The sequence below is a fragment of the Panicum hallii genome, chromosome 4, assembly GCF_002211085.1.
Source record: "Panicum hallii strain FIL2 chromosome 4, PHallii_v3.1, whole genome shotgun sequence".
In the NCBI taxonomy this organism is placed as follows: Eukaryota; Viridiplantae; Streptophyta; class Magnoliopsida; order Poales; family Poaceae; genus Panicum; species Panicum hallii.
This window is the reverse complement of record NC_038045.1, coordinates 45,319,378-45,341,790: the sequence shown is the minus strand read 5'-3', so window position 1 is coordinate 45,341,790 and position 22,413 is coordinate 45,319,378. Positions and strand designations below refer to the sequence as shown.

Genomic DNA, 22,413 nt, shown 5'->3' with positions numbered 1-22,413 from the left:
GTTCCTCAATTCTCATTACATTCTCCCTTGAAACAGTTAACAACACTTGACAACTCACTAAGACGCTCCTTTTAATTTATTCAGCCAACCATTCATGCATAAGTAGCAGACACTACAAATACACCCGTAACTGAATACACCACGCAACAACGCCCGCCGCGTAAATACATCAATCAATAACTTACAAGCACGAAGGAGCAACGATTTGAACAGGAATCAAAGAAGGGGGCATGCAGAAGAAAGGCCAGGACGCCAACCGGGTCGCCGGGCTGGTCAGTCGCGGCATGCAGAGCTCTTGGGCTTGACGATGAACTTCATCTGCCCCATGGTGCAGTGGATGCCGCCGCGCTCCCCGCAGACGAAGTAGTGCGTCTTGCGCTTCCTGAGCACGAACTCGAAGCCCGATCCGGCGCCCTGCATGACGCCGGCCACCAGCTTGGCCGCCTTGAGGTTGCACGACTGGTAGTCCGCGGCGTTCCGCATCATGTACACGCTGTGCGCGTGCACCGTCGCGTTCGGCGGGTCGTACATGAACACTGCGGCATTCCAGCATGGAAACAAGTTCAATAGAGATCGATCTCCCCAAGTGAGGCCGATCGAGAGCCTGAGACTGAAACTAACGTGTCGGCTAGCAAGCTAAGGCCGTACGTACCGAGGGTGTCGTTCTGGAAGAAGGGGCCCTTCCTGATGACCCAGTCGGTGTAGTTGTACCCCCACGTCCACCGCGCCGCGTCCCCGACGACGAACCGCTCCGCCCGGGACGCCTCGGGCGCCAGCGCCAGCAGCGCCACGACGACGGCGGCCGCGGCCACGAGCGCCGCGCTGCTCCTCCTCGCCTCCGCCGCCATGGATCTCAGGTGCTCTCGCCGCCTCAACCGAACAGACAAAGCTAGCTATAGCGTGTCACACGCACACTGCAAGCTAGCCCAAGCGCGCACTCAGTCAGCCGCTCTACACTTGCTAGCTGATTGGACGCTCGGGTTGTGGCTGGCATGGCATGGCGCGACGCCGAGCGGGTATATATAGGAGCCGAGCAGGAGGGTGGGTCGACCAGAGTCCAAGCGTCCGACTTGCTTGATCGGTCAGGACGCGCGCGTCGCGTAATGATGGCGCCAAGTTGACCGGCGCTCCGTGGCTCGACGACGGAGCTCGCCGGCCACCGGCGGCCGGGTCGTTAATTTTGGGAGCCTGGCCGGGGCGGGACCGGAGAGACCTGGAAGCAGGGGAGAAAAAAAAAGAAAGGTGACGTGCCAAGTCGTTGATTCCGGATCGCACGATCGATCGGCGACGGCGTAGTTTTCGGTTAAAGCAGCACCGCACTTTGGCGTGTGCGTGAACACACGAGGCCCGGCGGCTACTGGTGCGCCATTAGCGGGCGTGCTTAGTGGCGGTGTTCGCTGGACCGGGCGGGGGTTGGTGGGAGGTGGACTTCGATCGCATCATCTACTAGCTGCTGCTGCTGCTGCTGCCGCCTACTACGCTTAATCTGCCGTCTTTTTGATGGACGGGAGAGGGAGAGGCAGTTGTTTCTTTAAAAAGGAAATGGAAGCCCAATAGCTATTCCTATCCTTTCATCGTGAGTGTTTGTGTTCCCTTGGTGCGGGTCTTTGGCATGATTACTGTAGAGGATTAGGGCGGTGCGAGATGATTAGGCACGCCGTAATTAATTGGAACCTCATAGAAGTATACGTGATGTATACATGCACGCTTCATGATCACGTCATGCTGAGAGTGCTCCTTTGCTCAGTAATTAATTCAGTAGGGTCATACTTTGTGCTCCCAGTTGCCATTTTAACAGGAACTTTAACTATTTTGATCACGACCAGCGTCAAACACTCAAAGCCCGAGGTCAGCTTGTGGTCAAGCATAAATAATCCGTCGACGTTTCCAGCCCGGGATCTGACCATTTGGCACTCTGTTCTGTTCTGTTGGGGCCGTATCCGAAAATCGCTTACCTTTCAATCCCTAGCATGCTCATGACCCGTGAGGTACGTTTAACTTTGGGACACAGGCACCGATAGATTTCGTTTGTGATGCAATGCGTGCACGCTCCAGCAATCACAGCGTTAAGGGGAGATCACACGCTTGCTTGCGCTGCGAATTGCCTTAAAAATCTGTTCGCGCGCGTTCTCTGCAGCGTCACGCGCGTACGATCGGCGGGCATCCCGGCCTCTACATCTGTAGTATACTGTACAACACAGCAGCGCGTGGTATCATGAGTTGTGTTCAAGTGTTGGTCATTGTGGTCGGCATTCCACGTACCCGAACCAGTCGGTTCGGTTCGGTTCAGTCCGGTCCTTTTATTTTTAATTTATTTTATTAAACTTTGGCTATAAAAAAAACTATCGGTTTCTAAGAACCATGAAGATTGAGAGTTTCAGTCTCGGCTATTTCAGTTCTATCTCGATAACGACCTAACCGACCAAGCTACCAAAGGATACATACCGAGAGGCTAACGCTTACACACATGGAACCACATTGTGCTGCGCACTGTTCGCGTAGGGTGTCGTCCACATCCACACACGCATTTGTCAATTGGTGCGTCGACCAGTACGTAGCTTCGAAGACAAGATCAGAATGTGCGGAGCTCAATGATCCCTCGCAGGTTCATGATATACAACAATCCACTGGCCGCCACTCTGCTTTCTGATCGGGACCGGCCATTCCGGAAGCGCGCGGTGGCATAGAGTGCACACCACCCGTTTGTTTCAGCCTTCAGGCTGGCTGGCTGGCCACTGCTTTGTTGATCCAAGGTACATGTCCCGTATGGCTACGAGGAATGATGAGGATGCCATGTGAAGGGCGCAGCAATGGCACAGCCTTTCTATCTGTGGAAACAATGCTACTATGGGCGATGGCTAAGGAATGCGTGACGACACCCATTAATATTAGAGACGCTACCACAATCCGGCAAGGTTTAACATGGTAGGAGCAAGGTGAACACCTTAGAGAGAGAGAGAGAGGAAGCTTTAATCGCTAATCTCTCCATTCCAAATTACACGTTGTTTTGATTTTTAAGACATATAATAATTTTTTATGTATTTGGACATAGCATATATCAAGATGCATACAAATAATTTGGAACGGAGAGAGAGCAGTTCAATCTTGACTCAACCAGTGACACAAAGCCCGTCCAGCAACTTGAGGTAGCACGGCCACATTACTAAGCTAGGTCAATGCGGTTGGAAATTGGCTAGAGGACGGTTCAAACCTCCTCTCGTCCAAGCTCTTCCAACCGGGAGTTCATTTCCCAGATGAATATTTGCAAATCTCTGACTGAAAATTGGCATATATCTTTATTTAGACGAGTATGTTTAGAACAGAACTTGAAGCATACGTGTATTTTTGTTAATTGTAGTAGTTGAGTTGCCAAGGCTGGCCAAACGCGATGCCGTATATTTTTGGTACATCTTTAACGAGGTTCTTTAAATATTTTATCAATATTTGAAAATGTTTTAAAATAGTTCATATTTGCGCATGAGTGGATTTTTAAATATCTTGATTGCACCTCTGGAGATATCATACTTGCCTTTAAAAGTAGTTTCACAACATCTTCGCTATACATTGCATAAATTTTCCTTACTATTATTTTTATTTGAAGACTCTACTAGTATTTACAAATCAAAATAGAGCATTGGTGGCACCCAAACCTACACTCTTTTAGTACTGAATTAGGCAATATACAAAAAGGAGACTAGAAAGGTATTTCCATGTTAGTTTGTGGAGCTCAACCAAGAAAGACAGGACAAAGAGAAGCATTCTGTGACGCACGCGTTACGTGCACGCCAAACTTCAGCCACGGACACGCCAAAACAAGACATGGACCCAGAAGACCAAAACACGCGCAGGAAAAAACTCAAAAGCGCCGGGCCTGGTTCAGAGTCTGGCAACAAGCAGATATGGCAGACAAAAGGCACCAAGAAAACATCACGAAAGTGAAACAAGCGCACAAAAGGTGTGAATCGTCAGGTTCGACACAACGGTCCCCAGTCCACACAAAATGGAACGGTCTATTGGCATGACTTACTGCAACGTCTGAAAATTGCACTGTTAAGTTCAATGTCCTAGGTTTTTCATGAAGAACAACACTGGGACACATGCACGAATTGCTAGTTTCTGTAGTAAAAGAAAACAAAAGCTTTCATCCCCCACTATGTTTCCTTCTATCTAAGATAGGGAATCTTCATTTTTGCAGCACAGATTCCCTTGTTACTCCTGCAACAGATAGCACAGATTATGTCAGCATATCTAACAAGCCATTGAAGAAAAATAGCTGAATTTATGTTATAAGACTGACTCGGACCTGTCCCGGTATGTGTCCCAGATTCAACTAACCAGAGTTTCTGCCGGGGGGAAGAAACTGCAAGATCAATTGTTCTCCTATACAAGATAGTAAATCAAACCATTAGCTCTATCATGTCCGAAGGATAACAAAATGAATTGGTGCTAGAAAATTACTTCGCTGCTCTTATCAGATTTTCCAGAAGGTTGGAACATCCTAGCAAACGCCTTCCGCTCCTGATTTCTTCTGTCAGCAATCTGTAGCAGGTCTTAAACTGTCAGCAAACAACTCGCATGAATTTACAATGTCATGAACAGGTTAGTAGACTGACCTTCTTCTTTGCAGCAGCCAGTTCTCTTTTGATTCCACCTAATGGTTTCGAAAACAAACCCATTAGATTACCGGTTGCATCTATGAATTACAATGTCACATAGAGAGTAAAGAGAACAGACCATCATTTGGCTCCAACTCCAGTGCGTGCTTGAAGCTCTCCACTGCTGCATCAATGTCATTAAGTGCAATGTGTGCCTGAAAATCACATCCAATGGATAAGGAAATGGACATAATCACTTAGAAACAATAAGATACTATGGCAATTAAGTACTTTGGTAAGAAATACATTTCAGCTCAATCACACCTTGAGAGTTTGAGACATTAGCATTAATACCCAATGGGAGGACAACAAATGGCAGAACAGAACACCATGTTCCTTAAGCTTTTCCTAGGGGATCATTTTCTTAAGTCAACCAGAACAGCAAAAGAAGGGCCTACCAGGTGTTCAAAGTGATAGTAAAGCTGCACCGTATTAAACCCATATTGAGATTCCTTTTTACCATTATAATCCTCACAGTTAGCTTTAAACATGGGATCGGACCAGCAATAGAGCGGCCAAATGGAGCTTAGGTCACCTGCCGCCGCCTATATCTCTAATGCTCTTCCTTGATATTTTTTTATATATATTTCTAATCATACTCTTACCAGAGGATCTATCTAACCTCAAGTACAGTGAGCCTATGTTGTTGTGGGTCCAAACACAATGAGACTGGCCGAGATACAGGGGATAGCAGAGTCAGCTGGGCAACACTATGGCAGGCTATGGTTGGACAGGTGGCTGCACAACAACTACGAGACTATAGCAGCATTATTTCATGGTTGAGACCACCTTGTCCAGCAGGCTAGACTGTTTTTAAGGAAAGGCCCACACATGTTAGTGGATAACTACTGGTAGATGAGGACCCTGATTGGAACTAAAAAATTGGCATGAAACAGTTCAATTTCCGCATGAATTAGGAAATAAAGTGAGGCAAAAGTAAGCATGATAGTCTGTATAGTCATTTGCCTTGTATGACAGGAAAACATCTATAAACTTAAGCGTATTTGCAAATATGTGCTTATCGGCTTTTGCATTTAGCTATATCAATTTAATATCACTATTAAACTGGAGGTTGGACAATTGGGCTACAGCCAGCGAGCTTGATGGACAGGCCAGTTCACTTAAATCTCGGTTCCTATAACCATGGTGTCAATTATCCTTGTATGCCATACAGACAAGTCATTTCAGCTGAAGTGTTCAGTAAAAACGGAAAGTTTGCACAGTGAACACTTTAAATGTGACTACATGAGAGCACTAGAAGGTCAAACATGACACAGCATTTTATGCAAGAGAATAACTAAGGGACTGTAATGAACAATCGTACAATGTAGGAAGTAGTTTGAACTTTGAACTAAGATAGAATGTCACAAACAAAATGCAGGCATTGGCAAACAAATTATTACTAAAAAGGTTAACCGACCTGTCCTTGTCGGAAAAAAGCCTTAGCATTTCCCTCCCTTTCACGCAGTGCAAAATCCGCATCCAACAAAGCACCCTTCAAATCTCCCAACTTCAATTTGCATGCCTGAAAAAGTCATATATTTCATACATTATTTTGAGGAAACAAGCAATAATACTAGGCATGTTCAAAAGACATAGTATTATTTTATCCAATCCAAAGTAGTGTCATATTATCCTCATGTCAATTATCAGTGTACTGTATGCTGCTGAGCTGGTGCACAGAAATAAGTAAATTCACTATAGTTGTAATGCTAGAATGGTTCAGATTTCAGAAACACTGCAGACAAGAAAGATGATATGGAAAGTTCAAACAGCAGTAATTATTTTCTAGTCGACCAACAGAAAACCAAATCATAAATTTCAAGCAACTGAATTTACATGAGATTGGTTATGGGGTCTAATACAACGAGCAACGATGATGATTAAAACCTAGGGTTAGTCCAAATCGTCAGCTGAAATTCAAACGTTCGTCTACTTTAAAGCTGAATGTGTACTGGATTATGAAGACAAGCAGAAGTAAGGCCTAAAGAGGGGGAACAAGTAATGGAATGCACAAACCATGTAGTGATGTAGACATCAAGTAACTCAGGGTATGCATCAATCCAAAAGCTTGGATGCTAGTATTACCATGACAAAGGTAGCGAGGTAACACTAACATCGCTTCTCTTAAATCTAAGAATTCCAGATATTCATCGAGGTAAGGAGAGATTATTCTCAAGCAAAACTTACAGAGCTATTAGTGAGTATTATTGACTTGGTCTTCCGTAGTGCTGTGCTCTTCTCTGCATATCAATCGTCAGTTTACAATACTAGTAAGTTCCGAGTGATGTGTCTTAATGATGAATGTATATGAAAGAATTAAAAAAAGAACTGAACAGTATATTAGAAGCATTATATTTACCTTCATCAATCTCTTCTTTCTCCCAGCAAACATCCAAGTAGCGCAAAGCTTTCCTGTACTTTCTGAGAGCCGCCTTATAGTCTTGTTTCTGTGAGAATAAATGCATCGATGTCAGCTCCAGATAGGGAAATATAACCTTTTTAGACATCTATAGAACAGAAACACTGCATAGAACTTCACAACTCGTGACTCCTAAAGATTTAGGGGGCGCATGGGTTTGGAATAATAATAAGGCTGAAGGGGAGACAAATACTACATATCAGATAGAAAAGGGGAGACTAATAATGGAATGATGAAAACTAAAGGACAAAGTCACCTTTGGTGACAAGTGAGTAATAAGATATATATATGTAAACTCTGCCAGGAAATATAGCTGTTATCTCGCTGAACTTACTATTATTTGCTTATTTCACTCTGAATTGACCCACCTGTGAAACCGATTTGGTTCAATGATATGACACTAATATTTACTTGAACAACAAAGGAAACTACCTTGAAATTGTCATTCCCATAAGCTTTAGCTGACTCCACAGCATCCATCCACCATGAAACCTCTGCAGGCTTCTCTTCAAGATCATTGGGCCAATCTGGATATTTGTCGCCATCTTTGAAAAAGTTCACAACTCCATCATCAGCGCCTTCAGGAAGTTCCCCACAATCAACAATTTTCACATCAAGAGTAGGGCAGTCAGCTTCTCCAACAGGGACATGCTCGATAGAGCGAACTACCCCCATTCCCTTTATCACTCTACCAAAAACAACATGTTTCCCATCTAAATGAGGTGTCCGGGTAGTAGTGATGAAAAACTGAGAACCATTTGTGTCGGGACCAGAATTAGCCATTGAAAGCATTCCTTTCCTCTCATGTTTTAAAACAAAATTCTCATCCTCAAATTTGGATCCATAGATTGACTCTCCTCCTGTACCATCACCAGCAGTTATATCTCCACCTTGAACCATAAAACCTTTAATAACGCGATGGAAGCAAGAGCCCTGCAATAGTAACAAGTACCAAAGATGTTGTTACTGGCAAGATCTGGCGGCAATTCTAGTATCACATATGCATGTGTACCAAGACAGCAGAAAAAGAAAAGGTGAACAAATAACAGAGAACCATCCACTACTCTCATTTACTAGCTTACAGACTTTGCACTAGGCAAATAACAAAATACAACTATACTTCTGAAGCTAGGGATGAGTCTCTTCTGCTGTAAAGGCAGAGGGACTTGGCCCATCCGACGCCCAGCAAACAGGACCGCACTGTGCGAGTGAGAGAGCGTGACGGATAACCGTCCGATGACTACATTCCTCTGGCCTGACGGCAGAGGAACCAGTTCCGGTCCGCAGGGCCTCAGACAAATAGTGATCACAAGCATCGCTCTCAACATGATTAAAACGAATATCAATAAAAAGAGTGAAGATGTAAATAGTCGTACTGTCACACAAAAAACCCAAAACTACACAACACTGTGCAAGTACCCACGGCAGAAAGTTTCCAGCAGATGATCAGAAAGGTTAGTCAGTGCCACCACACCTCCAACATCCTCATACATCCCTGTTCAATGCATGATTCACTCGGCTAGCCACTAAATCTGTCCTTGACAGATGTCAAAACAATGACCAAACACAAACCAAGATGACCGGCAAAGAGAATCTAGATACAGTGATGGCTGTCTCTTCAAAAAGGCTACATTCTCTGAATGTATCATTACCAAAGAAATACAAAATCCTGCCAATTTCTCACTACCAGACATGCAGATGCGGATCCTTTGGCCCGCCTGTTGCTGAGTAAGCTCTATTGTAGGCTTTTCGTACGCATTTTATATAAATACAACTTCAATTTGCAGTGCTTTTCGTGAGTCTAGACAACAAATAGAATATTCTAAAACAAAAGTACCACAGGAATTGTCGTCCCTATCCTATTCTTGCGCTCATTTTTCCATTGCAAACAGTAAAGCGTGTGCAGTGAGAGCATAATAAGAACCTCGATGTGATCAAATCACAGTAAGGCATTACATACCTGATCGTACACTACAGCAACACTACTTTGCGCATAGACTGAGCAACACTACAGCAGCAACATGGCAAGTTTAACAGAAGTGCCCAAAAGCTAGCACGGGTGGTACTTGAGAGGTTAATATATACAGGTGCAGATGAGAATGAGGATGAAGTCAAAAGGGAGGGGCCCTTATAATAGTATCAGAACTGGTGGCAGCAGTGCGTGCATAGAGTTCACTGCACATCAAAGGACACTGATTTGACATCACAGCACCAGTACTGCTGAGGGAAAAAAAACAAGAAAAACAAAAAGAACAAGGCAGAACCTTGGAACATCAAAGGCAAATACACTCGATAGTGCGGAATATCCAGCTATATGACAAAAAATACGATACTTACAATGCCAACAAAAGATTATGGGATCAAATTGATAGTTGAAGCTAAACAATCGCATCAGAACCAAATTACTCACCTAGAAACTGAAATGCTAAACTACCAGGCAGGGGGGGGGATCCATGTATACAGAGTAAACTACATCCAAAACAAAACCATCTATTTCCAGTTACGAAATCTGAATCAGAACCCTAGAAAAACCAATCGATCGCATAAGAAATGGCGTTTTTTCGGTTTCAGTTGCCGAGAACAATTAGGACAGGTCAAATCGCACCGATATTCAACCCTTTATTCCGTTACGGCGGCACATTGACAACGGGCAGTATTCCCAAATCGAGAGATGCAAAAGCAACCAAAATTAGAGTTGCTAGAATCCAATCCAAACTCCTGCACAAACAGCAGCAACCACCAAAATCAAGCGAGGGCGCAGACGCAAAGCTCCCCCACGACGATCCAGTTAATCCGTACGAACCTTGAAGTGAAGCGGCTTGCCGGTGGCGGCGCCGACGCCCTTCTCCCCAGTGCAGAGCGCGCGGAAGTTCTCCGCCGTCCGCGGCACCACGGACGCGTAGAGTTCTATTACGATCCTCCCCTCCATCTCGCCGCCGATGGTGATATCCATGAAGCACCTCGGGTTTTTCACCTCGGCCGCCGCCGCGGGTGCTGATTCCGCGCCGCCGCCCTCCATTACGATCGCCTGCCGCAGGGAGAAGTCCCGGAGACCAAACCCTAGACGAGTAGCCCTAGTGGAAGCTTCTCGAGGCGAGATGGTGGAGGAGGTGGTGGTGCCTTCGTCGATTATCTCGGGGAATAACGGCGAGAGCAGCGTGTGGGTTGCGGCGGGGTGGGTGCGGGGACTGCGGGTGCGGGGGGTTTTAAGGTCAGGTGTTCCAAATTCTCCGAAGGGCCGTTTGGCATGCCCCGGTTTTCACAATTTGCACCGTGTGAAATTGAACTGTTTTGTTTGTTTCGACATAAATTTGCCTCTCTGAAGCTTTAAAGAGCAAGAATCTGCAGGACTTCTATAATTGTTTTATTTTAACTTTAGAATTTTGTTTTATTTTACTTTTGAATACTAATATTCTTGTAAAACAATTAAAAATTGGTATTATGAAAAGTTGCTATCAGTTCAGCAAACCATACATGTTGTCGTCCTGGCAACAAAATAAATTAAAGTTCCGATGTAAGTAATCTATTCAGAATTTGGTAATATGTATACTCATATGTTAGGCCGATTTGGTAATAGATGAAAGTCACTTGTCCCACACTTTATAATTTTCCGCTTCTTCATGATTTTACTTCTTGCCTTGCTTCAATGTCTAGTCTCACTTTTTTTGTTTGCCAGTATAGAGCTCATTGCTTAAATTCCATGGAAACCGCCATGTCAACTACAAACACCAATCTTATTCCATATTTCTTTTGTATATATGAGATAAAAAGAACAATGTGGAGAGGAGGGGTGGTCGTTGGTTAGCTCTTTGCAAATGGTAGGCTGAAGTGTTGAACACCCTAAAGTCCCATTTAAAGTAGAGTTGGGTGGTTTTGAAGGAACTACTAAATTGATGGATTGTTTTTAGTACTCGTTTTGTCCCAAAGTAAGTTGATTTTTATATTTATATAAGTTCATACTATCTTAGGTTTGATCAACTTCATAAGGAATAGTACAACATATAAAACATCAATTAAGTACATTATTAAAATCTAGTCCATGATGGATCTGATGGTACTAGTTGAAGTAATAAAGATTGATGATATTTTTCTAAAGGCTTGATCAAATTTAAGATAGTTTAATTTAGGATAAAACTATAAATCAATTTGTTTTAGGATAGAGGGATTAATTCACAAGGTTCATTCTTGATAAAAAAATAGAAAGTAGATTAACCATTGGAGGTCGAGCAAGGAGAGGATGAATACATTTTGTTTCTTTTTGTGCAGTTTTTGACTCTATGTTAACATAGAGGGTAAGCTCCACAATATAGGCTGCAACACTACTCTTATAACATTTTCAACTTAAGTTTATCGACTACATTGAAATTTCTATTTTTTTATGTAATATCGCATTATATGAACTCGCTTGCTTTCACTCTTGATAAATGATATAGCAGTGCTCCTACTTTTTTTTCTACAAATAAGATAATTGTCTGCAATACAATTTTATCCGGAAAGATATCATACTATGCAAATAATCAGACGAGGGAAAACAAAAGAAGAAGTTAGAAGTGAATATAGCATAGCTCAGTTAGTTATATTCTTTGCAGTGGAACATATCTACTTAGGTTCAAGTACTCTTATGCATGGTCACATTTTTCTGAACTTTTTATTTTTGAAATTGATAGTGATATTCTTTTAGTTGTAGATGACGCCTTGTTTGGTATTTGCCCACCCCTCCTCTTGAAGGGTAGTATTGAATGCATGTATTAAGGGGTACATTTGTGTGCGTGTACATGAATATTTATGTATGTACTATTTTGAAAGAATAGTTAAAAATTTTCAGTTAGATGTGAGAAAAAACTTAATTATGATCCACGGGGCCAAGCCTAATGAATGCTACAGGCAAGTTTGGGTAGAAGTCAATATAAAATATTAGACCTAGCCGAATACTAAAATTAATATGTAAACTTACACAGTAAAAATTATGATGATTTAGCATAAGCTTGTGCTCAGTTTGCACATGGCTCACTTGATGCCTAATGGATTGTTGAGGTTCTATTTGGATAAAATAGAGCTAAGGACAAGTACATTGGAGTCGGTCTAATCAGCGGTCTAATTGGTGGTCTTATGTAACGACACGGCATTCTAAGACGACTTAACGGACAACTTCTACAATAGGTTATCTTTTTTGTTGTCTCATAGTATACCATATCACTTAATTTGTAGAATAAAAAAGAAATATTATGAATAGCATGACAACAACAACTCGTACAATTGTGTGAAAGCGATCTAGATCACATAATCCTTAATTTTAGCTTATAAGGCGGTTGTTCCGCGAAGCAACTGCCTTATTCTCTCTTACCTCCTCTCTCCTCCACATCATAAAAAATCCTACATAAAATTGCATTAGATAATCTATAAGACTGCTGACGTATAGCAATATATTTCTCTAATGATTAGCTACGATTAGTTAGGTAAAGGGAGCTAGCTCATTTTAAATCCAAGACAAATCAGCTTAATGTATGCCCATGTGTGCTGCCTTCAATTTAAAATACGTAAATCTAACTTGGATAGTCTGTTATCAACAATTGCACATGAAAACATTTTTCTTTACACGGTACAAACGTAGATGTCTACTCATGGTAGCACACATTATATTTATAAGAACTCTGGGAGATAATACAGACATTTTAGAGTATCTTTGATGACAACTCCGACTCACCCATATATTTATATCGAAACTATAGATCTTAAAAAAGTAATATTGGAACTTGGAAGGTTGCCAAATATTTATGAAGTGTAGGGTTAGGTTAATCGTGTTTCTTCGCCGACATATACCAACTTGCTTCAGGTTCATCTTAGCACCCCCCGGAGGCGAGCTCAACTCCGGTGCGATCGTTATAGAAAAAAAAAAGGCCTCCGCTGCGATCGGCTCGGCACCGGATCGCGTTCGTACTCCGTAGCACGACCTCGCCGGCGATGGCACCTCTGTACCTCATCGATGGCGTCGTCACACACAAACATTGGCCTGGCCTGTGCGTCGTGCGTCGGCGTTGGTCCCTCACCTACTACGGTACTACCCCGTCACTCCGGAACCATCGACCTACGCGCACGCGCTGGCCTCACGCCCAGCGTGGGCCTGCACCACCCCCATCGCTCTGACGATTCACCTCTCGGTCCACCGTCCTCTCCGTTCCCCTCGACAAATTTCCCTCGGTCTTTGAAGGCCGACAGCGGCAGGACCAGGACATCAACCGTAAACGCGAAAAAAAAGGTTGCGCTTGGCCCACTGCTCCTCGGCCTCGTCTGCCCCAGTGCCCCTCGAGCGCCGCGCTTCGGCTTTGGCTTTGGCCTCACACGCACGCGCCACACTGTTCTCCTCCTTGCCTGTGCTGATGTGCTCAGAGCTTTGCTAACACAAGCAGCCAGTCCCCTGGGCGGCTAGGCCTGGCCGTGCCCGTCCGGTTCGGACCTCTCGTCGGCCCGCCCGGACCCATCCAGAATCCACACACACCACGAGCCGTGACCGACCGCCCGGCCGGGCGATCCGTCGCTGTCCTATCACCTGGGCTGGGACCTGCCCGCCTCGGCGACCACACCAGGCACAACCAGAAGCTGCGACGACTGCGACGGCCGCTGCGAGCGAGCGAGCGAGCGGCGGTGGGGGCCGCGCCGGCAGGCACGCCCCGGTGCGTAGACTCGGGCTCCACCTCACCCTGCCGGTCCGAGCATGGAAGATGGAATAACATTTTTTATAATATTATAACTTGATTATGAATACGAATTTAGATATTTTCGAATACAAATGCAAAACGGATGCTTTAGATTCGTATTCGCATTCAGATATTTACTCGATATATTAGATAATATTTAGCTATTTTTTGTTGATATATAAAATTATTATATATATGTACAAACTAAAGTATGATAATAAAATAACTATAACTAGTTAAAAATAACTTATTTATCAACAAATATTTTAATAAATAAATATATAAAAATAAAATTAGAAATAAAGTATATTTTCAATAAATAGATAAATATTTTTCTATTAATATATAGTAAAAAATTATAAAAATAATTTCGCCTATAAATAGATAAAAAAAGAATGTTTACTTAGTAAATTTAATCTTCTTATAAATTTATTATAAAATTAATAATATTGGTTACGGAAAATAAATATAATTTTTTAAATAGTTTTACTGAAAACGGATACAGATAGTATCGGATATTATCGAATACAGACGTGGAATTAGATAGAGAAAAATAATAAAAATCGAATTCAGATATATCTACTTTACTTCCATAATAAATTTGAATACGGATACAGATATCTATAACAATATTTAAATGGATATAAATATCGAATATTTTGAAAAACCGCATTTACATTTTTATCCCTATACCTAGGCGTAGGCGATCGTTGCTCAGCAGTTGCCAACCGTATCACCGGACCGTGATAGAGAGGGAACAGGCCAGGACCAGCATAGTCACCCCAACACCATACGTCACCAAGGCGCCTGTGCATAGGCCGGTCGGCCCGGCCACCCGATTGCAAGTGGGGCGACGTCTGGTGCGGTAGTGAGTGGTAGTACTACTGGTTGGACCGAGTCCAGCCAGGTTCGAATGGGCGAGTGGGCCCGGTTGACATTAAGCACCTGCGGCAGGAGTGGTCGGCCCCAGCCCCAGTGTCCTGGACCGGATCCAGCTCTCGGATCTTGCAGGACGTACACGCTGGGCGGCGCAGGCACCCAGCGTACCTGCTGCACCGGCTACACATGCCGGGCGCGCCCGCCAGCCCGCTGCCCGCCCCTCGATTCGAACGGCAAGAACCGCGGGTGCATGGGCGCACACGCGTAGGCGGTGGAGCGAGGCTAAAGATGCAAGTGTCAGATAATTAATTACAAACCGAGGCGCGGCGGCGGCACCCGGCGACGAGACACACAGATCTGGCGAGGTCACCGCACTGTGGGCCTGTGGTCTCGAGCTTTGACGGGGGGCATTCTGAGCCCTGTTGGAGTTTTAGCTCAGTTTGGGCCGGGAAGGTGTAGCCCGACCATGTGACGGGCCTCGCAAAGATTAGCCCAGGTCAGTCGAGGAAAAACCTAGACGGGCCAATACGTTGTAGCGTGGTCACGCTAATGTTGGCCCAGTTTTGTCGTTATAGAAGCTTTAGTGAATTTTGTGCCACAAAAGGTGTCGTGGTGTAGTTGGTTATCACGTCAGTCTAACACACTGAAGGTCTCCGGTTCGAGTCCGGGCGACGCCATTTTTTTTGTCATTTTTTGCTCTTTCAATTGTCAAACAACGGGCTTTAGTCAAACCCACCTTTGTAAGCTCTAGGGCAAAGGTTTCATATAAAAGTCAACAAGTACAATGACATGAACAATAGTGTAGCACAGGCGACAAATAATACACAAAGATTTTAGAACGGAGATAACGTATACAACATTACAAATTTAGGACTGCAACTTTAAGCTGCAGATAGCAGCTCTGGTTAACCCGGTCTCGAGTTTGGGACTATTCCAGTCTTCCTCTTCTGAGTACCAGTCATGCAGATCATGGTGGTCCTTGCTTTTAAGGCAACCTGCAGGGGCAATGAGTTCATACTTATTTGTGGTGAGATCTTCAGAATTCAACGGTATAATGGAACGAAAAACATGTAATTTTCATTACAAGAGCTCTAGATAGTTACATAGACAGACTCCAATCAAAGTGATAGCCTTAAAAGGTATAGTATGTTGCAAGTTCTCTAAAAGCTTCTTTGCTCTTGCTCACGCAAGATTTATGCATAAGATCTTCGGAGTAAACTCACGATAGTTTCAAGGATATATCAGAACCATCATCATTGTCATGCGAGCTTCCTGAATGCAAAGCAGTCATCACAGATTCAGACGACTGTCCGTCTTCGGTGAGGACATTTTCTGTATCAGCAGCAACCACTGCCGCGCCAGCTGTTATCACCTGAGGCACCTGCACCCCAAAACAATAACAGAATTATTAACATGCCCTTTGCTGCCATTGGATAGATGGAAGTTCTAACAAATGCACATATGATTTGTTACTTGTTTTTTCAGAAGGCTGTTCTCATCTTCAAGCTGTGCGCCCTACATTAAAAAGAAAACCACAGAATTGCATCATTAAATTCTCCCCTCATTGTAATTATATTTCGTTCCATTTGTAAATGGTGAAGGATTCACTTCCTGCAAGCTAATCCTATATATATGCAAATACTGTGGAAAAAGGTCATACTGTACTTCCAAATATCTACATGAAAATCTGTTGAATTGCAGATGCTCAACATTTTCATAAATTATGGAGAATAAACATATTCCCAAATACTAGATTTTTTTTGCGTACTACAACAAATATGAATGGCGTACTACAACAAATATACTACCCTGCAGTGTACTATTTCCCAATAAATTAAATGATAAGACTAAGCAAACATCATAACAACACAAATAGTTAACATACATATGTTTATACTTTTGTGTGTGTCTATAAGGAGTGTAATAATCCGTCCATAAGAGATTAGCACATAAACTATCACACCCATGTAAACTGAATCATATTTCCACAATTTTGATATTCCCGGATCTGCTATGTATGCATATCATCTCTCTATCAGAAGATGTCTTTTCTATCTACCTTTTCTTTGCTATTACTATCGAGCAGGCTCTAGCTAGTCACCTAGTTCTCTTCATATGGTTCCACTAACAAGGATCCATGAGGCATCCACATTGAGGTCTCACTTGGAACACAGGAACAGTTCAAGCTTATCACAGTGTAGCAGGCATTTAAATGAACTTTGAGTCCCAATATTCCAGAATTAGTTCCAAGTTTGAATCCATAAAATTCAGGCTTATGTTTTTAAAAAATAAAACTAGGAAATAGGAAACCGGAACGAGATTTTCTATTTTTTGAAGCAACATTATCCAAAACTGGGCTTCGAAATAGGCTGCATATTTTCCAATTGCAACATCGAATTTGATCATACAAACTTCATGTAAGCACATAAAGGAAATGACAACAACAGTCACCTTATTTAAAACATCAGTGCACCCAATGTCTCTAATTTTCTACTATATATTGTCTGATAATAACAATTCACAAAAGCAATCAGGTTGATATAATCATTTCTCACCTTTTGCTGTAATTCGCTGATTTGTTGCATGAATAGCTGGTCCTGAAGAGACATACATTGTGTGAAAATACAGTTATACACAAAGCTCCAACTCAAACAAGAAGCTGAAGCTAGGTTGGAGAACATCATGAGCAGTCACCTTACCTTTGTACTAAGCACTCTATGCAGTCCTGCTTCAAGTTTCCTTTCCAATTGGTGCAGTTCCTCTACACTCAATCCCTCAAGCTCCTCACCTCTCATCTGTCTACATTATCAAACAGTAAAATCATTTTTGTTAACTTAAACTTAAAGGCTTCCTTTCCTACCTCAAACAATTTTCTCTGAATCACACAATCAATATGGAACAAATTTAAAACATAACCTAAGTCCACGACTTGCTTCTGCGAGTTGTTCATTCAAACCGCTATACTTGCTTTGCTCTACCTGAAAATTAATATGGGAAAATAATATTAGTATATAAGTTAAATCCAACACTAACTACATACATATTGTCCTTTCTATAAGTTAAATCTTCTCGCGACACTTGTGCAACCTACACGGAAGAATAAGAAGTTTGGGACAATTGATGCTGTAGAGACGTCGCCATGCATGGTGCATCTACATATATTATTGAAGAAAAAGGTGGTGATCTATCTGAAATCAGTTATATTGGAACATATACTAATAAAGACACGAAATATTGCTCGTGAACTAATGATAAAATAGAAAAGAATACTCCGCAATGTTTAATTTCTTCAATTTATCACACTGAGTATGTTACCAATGCTCATGTACTCTGATCAAGTTATTTGTACTAAGATCTATATATCTTTCATCAACTTAAAATTCGCAAAGGATACCATGGATTAACCACAAGGAACTACAAAAAAGAAAGCTATCCATATTGAACTGTTTGCACAGAAAAAATTAGTTATTGTATGTGGACCCACTACACTTTGCAGATATAATAATTGATATATCTCTGAGGTCTTTCATACATTTTTTTTTAACTTGCTTCTGTTCTTCTTTACACAGCTAGCCTATTAGCAAGAAGAAAACGATCTAAGGAAAAAAGAAAGAAAAAGATTGCTTAATTAACATACATTCAAATCGATAGAAGGCTGCTGATGTGATTTCCCCAGATTCTTAGAATGTGTACTGTACTTGTCAATGATATCATTCATACTGTTCAGAAAAGCAAAAAAAATATCAATATTGTACCAAACTAAAACGTTACGGTAAATAATGAAAAAAGATATAAAGAAAGGTTATCGGCAATGAGGATATAGTACTTGAAAACATAATAATATAACAAGGTTGGTATCCTTAGGGGCTGGCTTGAAAGGCAGAAATTTAGTAGGAACATTCTTCCAGTAGGAATTGAGAGAAAAACATTCCATGTTCCAACTGGGCCTCAGTTCAGTACTATATATGTGTGACGCATTTGTGGTGTCATAGTAGTAGCCTCCACTGGGCCCTCTACAAATTGGTCCATTTGTGCAGTCACTTCCAGACACATATGCACATATATGCTACATGCATGGAGATATGTTTTTTTTATTGCCATGAAGATAAGGTATTGATCGACATGTCAAATATGACATTCAAAAAATTGATCCAAAGGCACATACAAGGTGGAACAGCTAAAAAATGAGATTAAATCGTATGATATACATTTTGTTTACTAACACGGAGGTGAGCTGCATATCTTTGTTTTAAAAAGAGAGAAGAATGAGCCGAATATAAGATCTTGCTTTAAAGGGGAAGATCACCCAAACACACTCGCGCCCAACACTAAGATAGCAAAGCAATTACGCTACAGAAAAACACGTCCATAAACTCAAACAACCAGTAGGATCTAACCGGCCAAAGGGCTATGTGCCCCTTCCCTTCTGCTAGAGTAGACACACCACAGACCGGCTTCATCTGAAATAATCAATCTCAGCATAACCTAATTCCTAAACTCTTGGTGTCACTCTGTTAACAAGCAGTTATTGCGGTGTTTTCAGATCCACCAAGTGCCAAGGATAACAGTGGAAATTCATTTTGTAGTGATTTGTCTACTCTAGATATACTGCATACTCGTATCACTTTCTATCTCATGTCAAAACACATATAGGTAAAGTTGAAATATATATGTTCCTTATTGTATAGTGTGTGTGAAGGGAGTTCCAGATATAAATAAGAACAAGGAATCAATCAAGTCACTTGCTTGAATTCCTTATCTAGTTCAATCGGGTCCTTCCAAGGACTGTGAAAGTTGGAGTTAATGAGGTGCTCACTAGTCAATCACTGAATAGCGAAAGAATAAAAGGAAGATTTGTTTTGTGCTTTAGTTTTAGTATCTGCATGTATGATCTTCAGAAACTTTAGTGAAATAGCTCTTTACTGGCCTATAGAATTTATCCCGAAATTAAGTAGCGCCTTACTGTCCCTTGTTAGATTTAGTTTCACATCGAAAATTGATGGTGGGGAGCACAACATATAAGCTGGGGCAGCCCTCATCCATCAGGCTAGTCTTTTGGGTTGAGTTAGGCCTGAGGACTTGGTTGGGCAGGCTCCGGTGGACCTGGACTTGATAGGGCGTTGGCTCGTGGGTAGCCAGATTCCGCTGCGCACTCTAACATCTAACATCCCTTGGTAATCGAATATTCTAATTTGTCTTTTTTCAAATTTCGTGTGGGAGGCATGATCACAACCATTTGCTCTAGCCTCTTATTGAAAACAGAAGAAATCATCATGTATATATAAATGCGCCATAGAATTTTATAATATTTTGTTCAGTAGTTTAGAGATCCACTCGGCTAACTTGTTGTGATGATAGATATATATATGGCACGCAGCAGATTGCATACCAGTGCCTTAAGGACAAAGCACAAGGGAGTACATAATAAGCCTTAATTCTTTCCTAACACAAAATCAAGATTTTTTCTGTTCGTCGATCAAGATGATAATATATCCAGCAACACATGTATCAGTTGTTACATCTCAAAACAAAAGTACATCAGTCTGTATCTAGTGTCTAAAAGGGTATGAACTCATCAAAGCATCAATACTGGCTACCCCTCTCAAAACAAATCTAGACCATATGTAGTCATGTCAAGCAAACAACATCTACGCATCTAGTATAGCGTCTGAAAGGGCGAACTCAAAGCATCCATACGCCACGCACATTGCAGGCATAAACAGTACGGAACAAACCATATATACTGCATACATAGTGACACAAATGGGCGCTTAGCTAAGCTAACATCACATCAATCGTGCATACGATTATGCTTGGTGCTGCATGCGCCTTCTAATCTGTACTGCTAAATATACATATTGGCACATGCTCGTCAAACATGCTATAGCCAAGCCGTACCTAAATATGTTGGAATTTTCTCTTGGTCCAAACAATAATGGTAAGCAGGAGCTACCAAAAACCTGACGGGTTATCAGTAGCTAGCTAGGCAGCCACACCATATGTGCGTCTGTACTAGTCCAGAATAATTTACCCCACCAGCGCATGCACAAAGCACGAGAGCTAGCTAGCTCCACCCGGGGAGCGAGCGATCAACACGTCTCGTTCATGCGGCGTCCCGGCACATAAAATCACAGGTACGTCCCCCCGTCCGCCATGAGATGGGGCGCGCAGTGTTTTCGCCGCAGGGCACGCGGCGGCGCGGCGAATTGACCGGACGCTAGCTCCCTCGGCATCAGAACGTACGACGAGCTGGAGCAATCTGCCAATCTTGTATCCGTCGGCACATGCGGAAGCATGTCGGGCAAAGGAGTGCTCCGCGAGTGAGCGATCGGGGGAAAATACTGTAGAAAATTCCCCATTTCTCCGGGCCGTCGGGGAGTTCACGAAATCCGCCGGAAACGCGACGGAAAGGCTCCGCGTACGTGTTCAAGGATAGAAACCGTATTCTCGAGGTAGTGAGTTCCATCGTCGCGTCGTCTTGCAAACCAAAACCAAACCCTAACTAGAGGGAGGAGAAGGGAGCGAACCTCTCGGCAGCCCAGCGGGAAACCCTACTGCAAAGATCCGAAACAAAACTAAGGCACGGTGTTGGTAGAAGAGGAGCCAGATCTACTAAAGTCATCATTTCAACTTAAAACCCACGGCGAGGAGAAAAAAACACGAACGGATCGGAAAGGGCAGCAGATGCGAGAGGGGGAGAGCGGCGGAGGCGGGTCGAGTAGTGTGCATGCCTGGTGTTCGCGAACTGCGAGAGCTTGCCGGTGGCGGAGAAGACGATGAGCGCGACGTCGGCGTCGCAGAGCACCGCCAGCTCCTCCGCCTTCTTGAACAGCCCGCGGCGGCGCTTGGAGAAGGTCACCTGCCGCGCCGCCGCGTTCTCTATCCGCCGTATCGCCCGCCTCTCCCGCGCCATCTCACCTCCCCGCGCGCCGCCGACGCCGCCTCCTGCTGCCCCTCTCGTCCTACACCCACACGGGGAGAGAGAGAGAGAAAAAGGCAGGAGAAATCCCCTGGATTCGCGCAGGGGTGGGAAAAAAGGAGCCCCCCAAAACGCGAGGCGCGCGTGTACGCCGACTACTCGCCTAGTGGCTAGTACCAGTACGCCCGCCATACGAAAGCGACTCGCCAATCGGAGGGAGCCGAGGCCGAGCCGAAGCGACAGGAAAGGAAAGCGACGCCTGGCCGCGGGTTTCCCTTGTGCTCCCCGGCACAGTAACCGGCGACTAAACAAATGGAGCAAGCCGCTGGACCGCCGGGTCCTTGTTTATGCCCCGGAAATATCGGATCGGATGCGACGCGTGTCGGGATCGGATGGGCGCTGTAGCCGGGCGACGGGCCCAGAACGTGCGACAGGGAGGGAGGGTGGTCACCGGCGCGCGACTCGCCGCGATGATGCGACGCGCGGCGGCTGGTGGTTGCCTTGCGCTCCCTCGCGCTCGCTCTCCTTTTCGTTCTCGCTGCGATGGATTTTGGTTCGACGCCTAACTTGCCACAGCCTAACGTTAGGCGTGCCACACTTCGTTAGGCGCCTGTTTGTTTCGCAGCTAACCGTAGGCGCGCCGCAGAAGTTAGGCAGGCCGGCACCCCTTCGCCTCACAAAAAAATCGCCTAACCTTCGGCGCTCGAAACGAGCGCCGCACTCCCCATCTCCCTGCCGTCGCCGGAGCTCCTCCAGGTACATCCCGTCGCGCCTCACCTCGTTGGGGAAAAGATGGGGGCAGGGAGGTCGCGGATCCGTGGCGGCGGCGGCACCATGGCACGA

The 22,413-nt window shown here is 43.8% G+C and overlaps 3 protein-coding genes and 1 non-coding gene across 6 annotated transcripts; 1 reads left to right on the top strand and 3 right to left on the bottom strand.

Moving 5' to 3' along the window:
* Positions 1-46: 46 nt before the first annotated feature.
* Positions 47-1,156, bottom strand: LOC112889098. The gene is made up of 2 exons (XM_025955585.1): positions 653-1,156; positions 47-536 (listed from the first exon to the last, which is right to left on the bottom strand). Exons 1-2 carry the CDS (start codon positions 846-848, stop codon positions 274-276), a joined length of 459 nt encoding a protein of 152 aa, XP_025811370.1. The 5' UTR covers positions 849-1,156; the 3' UTR covers positions 47-273.
* A 2,744-nt stretch (positions 1,157-3,900) lies between these two features.
* Positions 3,901-10,264, bottom strand: LOC112889097 (peptidyl-prolyl cis-trans isomerase CYP40-like). 2 transcript variants are annotated; one of them, XM_025955584.1, is made up of 10 exons: positions 9,881-10,264; positions 7,510-8,010; positions 7,018-7,105; positions 6,846-6,898; positions 6,076-6,180; positions 4,735-4,810; positions 4,614-4,651; positions 4,459-4,539; positions 4,336-4,380; positions 3,901-4,215 (listed from the first exon to the last, which is right to left on the bottom strand). In XM_025955584.1, the coding sequence occupies exons 1-9, from the start codon at positions 10,094-10,096 to the stop codon at positions 4,369-4,371; spliced, it is 1,170 nt and encodes a 389-aa protein (XP_025811369.1). In that variant the 5' UTR covers positions 10,097-10,264; the 3' UTR covers positions 3,901-4,215; positions 4,336-4,368. The 2 variants fall into 2 exon arrangements, 1 of the variants encoding a protein (XP_025811369.1); XR_003227996.1 differs by having other exon boundaries at positions 3,933-4,215; positions 4,304-4,380.
* A 4,990-nt stretch (positions 10,265-15,254) lies between these two features.
* Positions 15,255-15,328, top strand: TRNAV-AAC. The gene has a single exon. It is a non-coding gene; the product is annotated as a tRNA-Val (tRNA).
* A 60-nt stretch (positions 15,329-15,388) lies between these two features.
* LOC112890278 (MADS-box transcription factor 55-like) lies at positions 15,389-21,711 on the bottom strand. 2 transcript variants are annotated; one of them, XR_003228295.1, is made up of 8 exons: positions 21,383-21,711; positions 18,289-18,370; positions 17,568-17,629; positions 17,351-17,450; positions 17,207-17,248; positions 16,125-16,166; positions 15,755-16,032; positions 15,389-15,668 (listed from the first exon to the last, which is right to left on the bottom strand). XR_003228295.1 is itself a non-coding variant. In XM_025957183.1 (8 exons), exons 1-8 carry the CDS (start codon positions 21,562-21,564, stop codon positions 15,637-15,639), a joined length of 678 nt encoding a protein of 225 aa, XP_025812968.1. In that variant the 5' UTR covers positions 21,565-21,709; the 3' UTR covers positions 15,389-15,636. The 2 variants fall into 2 exon arrangements, 1 of the variants encoding a protein (XP_025812968.1); XM_025957183.1 differs by having other exon boundaries at positions 15,389-15,646; positions 15,875-16,032; positions 21,383-21,709.
* Between the last annotated feature and the right edge of the window lie 702 nt (positions 21,712-22,413).